Source organism: Aptenodytes forsteri, unplaced genomic scaffold (assembly GCF_000699145.1).
Source record: "Aptenodytes forsteri isolate BGI_AS27 unplaced genomic scaffold, ASM69914v1 Scaffold119, whole genome shotgun sequence".
Taxonomy (NCBI): Eukaryota; Metazoa; Chordata; class Aves; order Sphenisciformes; family Spheniscidae; genus Aptenodytes; species Aptenodytes forsteri.
The window spans coordinates 12660792-12661895 of NW_008796165.1; the positions used below are offsets into that span (position 1 = coordinate 12660792).

The window sequence follows — 1104 nt, forward strand, 5'->3', positions numbered from 1 at the left end:
GTCTTCACATGGGTGAAGCACGGTGCATGAAGGTCAGCCTCGATGTCACCAAAATGTCGGGGTCCCTCTCCACTGACACCAGTGCAAGAGTCTGCCAGTCCCTGATCTCTCTGAGCACCCAGCTCCATCACCTGCACGTTCATGTTGTCTGCTCTGTGGACGCTGCATCCTATGGATTTGGTGGACACTGGGATATTTACATTGATGCCTTTATCATGGGCTTGCTTGGCCCCGGTTACCTGCGAGAGGTCAGTGTTCACTGCAGCATCGTAGCACTGCAAAGCCCCGCTGCTCTGCCTGGACGGCAGCTTGGCCTCTTTGGTGTTTTCCCGGCACAGCTTCTCTTCCAGCTGAGCTTTGGAGCTGGCCAGTAACTTAATGCTTTTCTCCTTCTCCTTGATCTCATGATCTTGCTGCTCCAGCACTGCCCTGATCTGCTCAAGCTCTTCCTTCTTCTTGCTCAGCTGCTCCTCCAGAGCAGCAATCTGCTGCTTCAGCACGGCAACCCGGCCGGGCTCTCCTGCATCACGAGACTGAGGACCACAGCTCTCCTTGTTCTCTCCAGCCCGGACACTCCCCTCCTCAGCTTTCTTCAGCACGTTTGGAGTGATTGCACTTACACTTAACTCCCTTTCCCCAGGGTTCTCCTCTGCGAGCTGGAGGGCACCCAGTGAGGCTGGTATACCCCCGGCCGAGGCAGAGCAACTGCTGGTGTCAGCGGCATTGCCCTCCTCGCCTCTGCTCTCCATCACCACCTGCAGCTGCGGCGCCGCGGGATGCTGGCTCTGCCACGGGGCCTGCATCTGCACCAGCCCTGGGCTGCCTCCACCCGGATGCTCCTTCTGCCCCAAGGAGACATCTTGCCCCAAGCTCATCTCTCGGGGGAGATTTAACACGATACCGTCGGAGCCAGGCGAACGCGGCACGGGGCAAAATGTGCTTTCGGAGCCGCTCTGGTCATGGCAGGGCTGGGGAGGTGGCTGGAGGGGCAAGGGCACCCTCCCATCCCCCAGTGGGGGATGGCCAGGCGGCAGCGCATCGGGCAGGCTGGAGGCTCGCAGCAGCTGTGGCCGCCCCCCGCGCGCGCCCTTCTGCCGCCCCCGC

At 61.0% G+C, this 1104-nt stretch overlaps 1 protein-coding gene across 1 annotated transcript in view; it reads right to left on the reverse strand.

The window, feature by feature from the left end:
- KANK4 (KN motif and ankyrin repeat domains 4) overlaps positions 1–1104 on the reverse strand; it is a 13126-nt gene that overhangs the window by 9981 nt on the left and 2041 nt on the right. The window contains exon 3 of the mRNA XM_009287509.1: positions 9–1047. Coding sequence (XP_009285784.1) covers positions 9–1047 — 1039 coding nt within the window. The remainder of the gene's footprint in view (positions 1–8; positions 1048–1104) is intronic.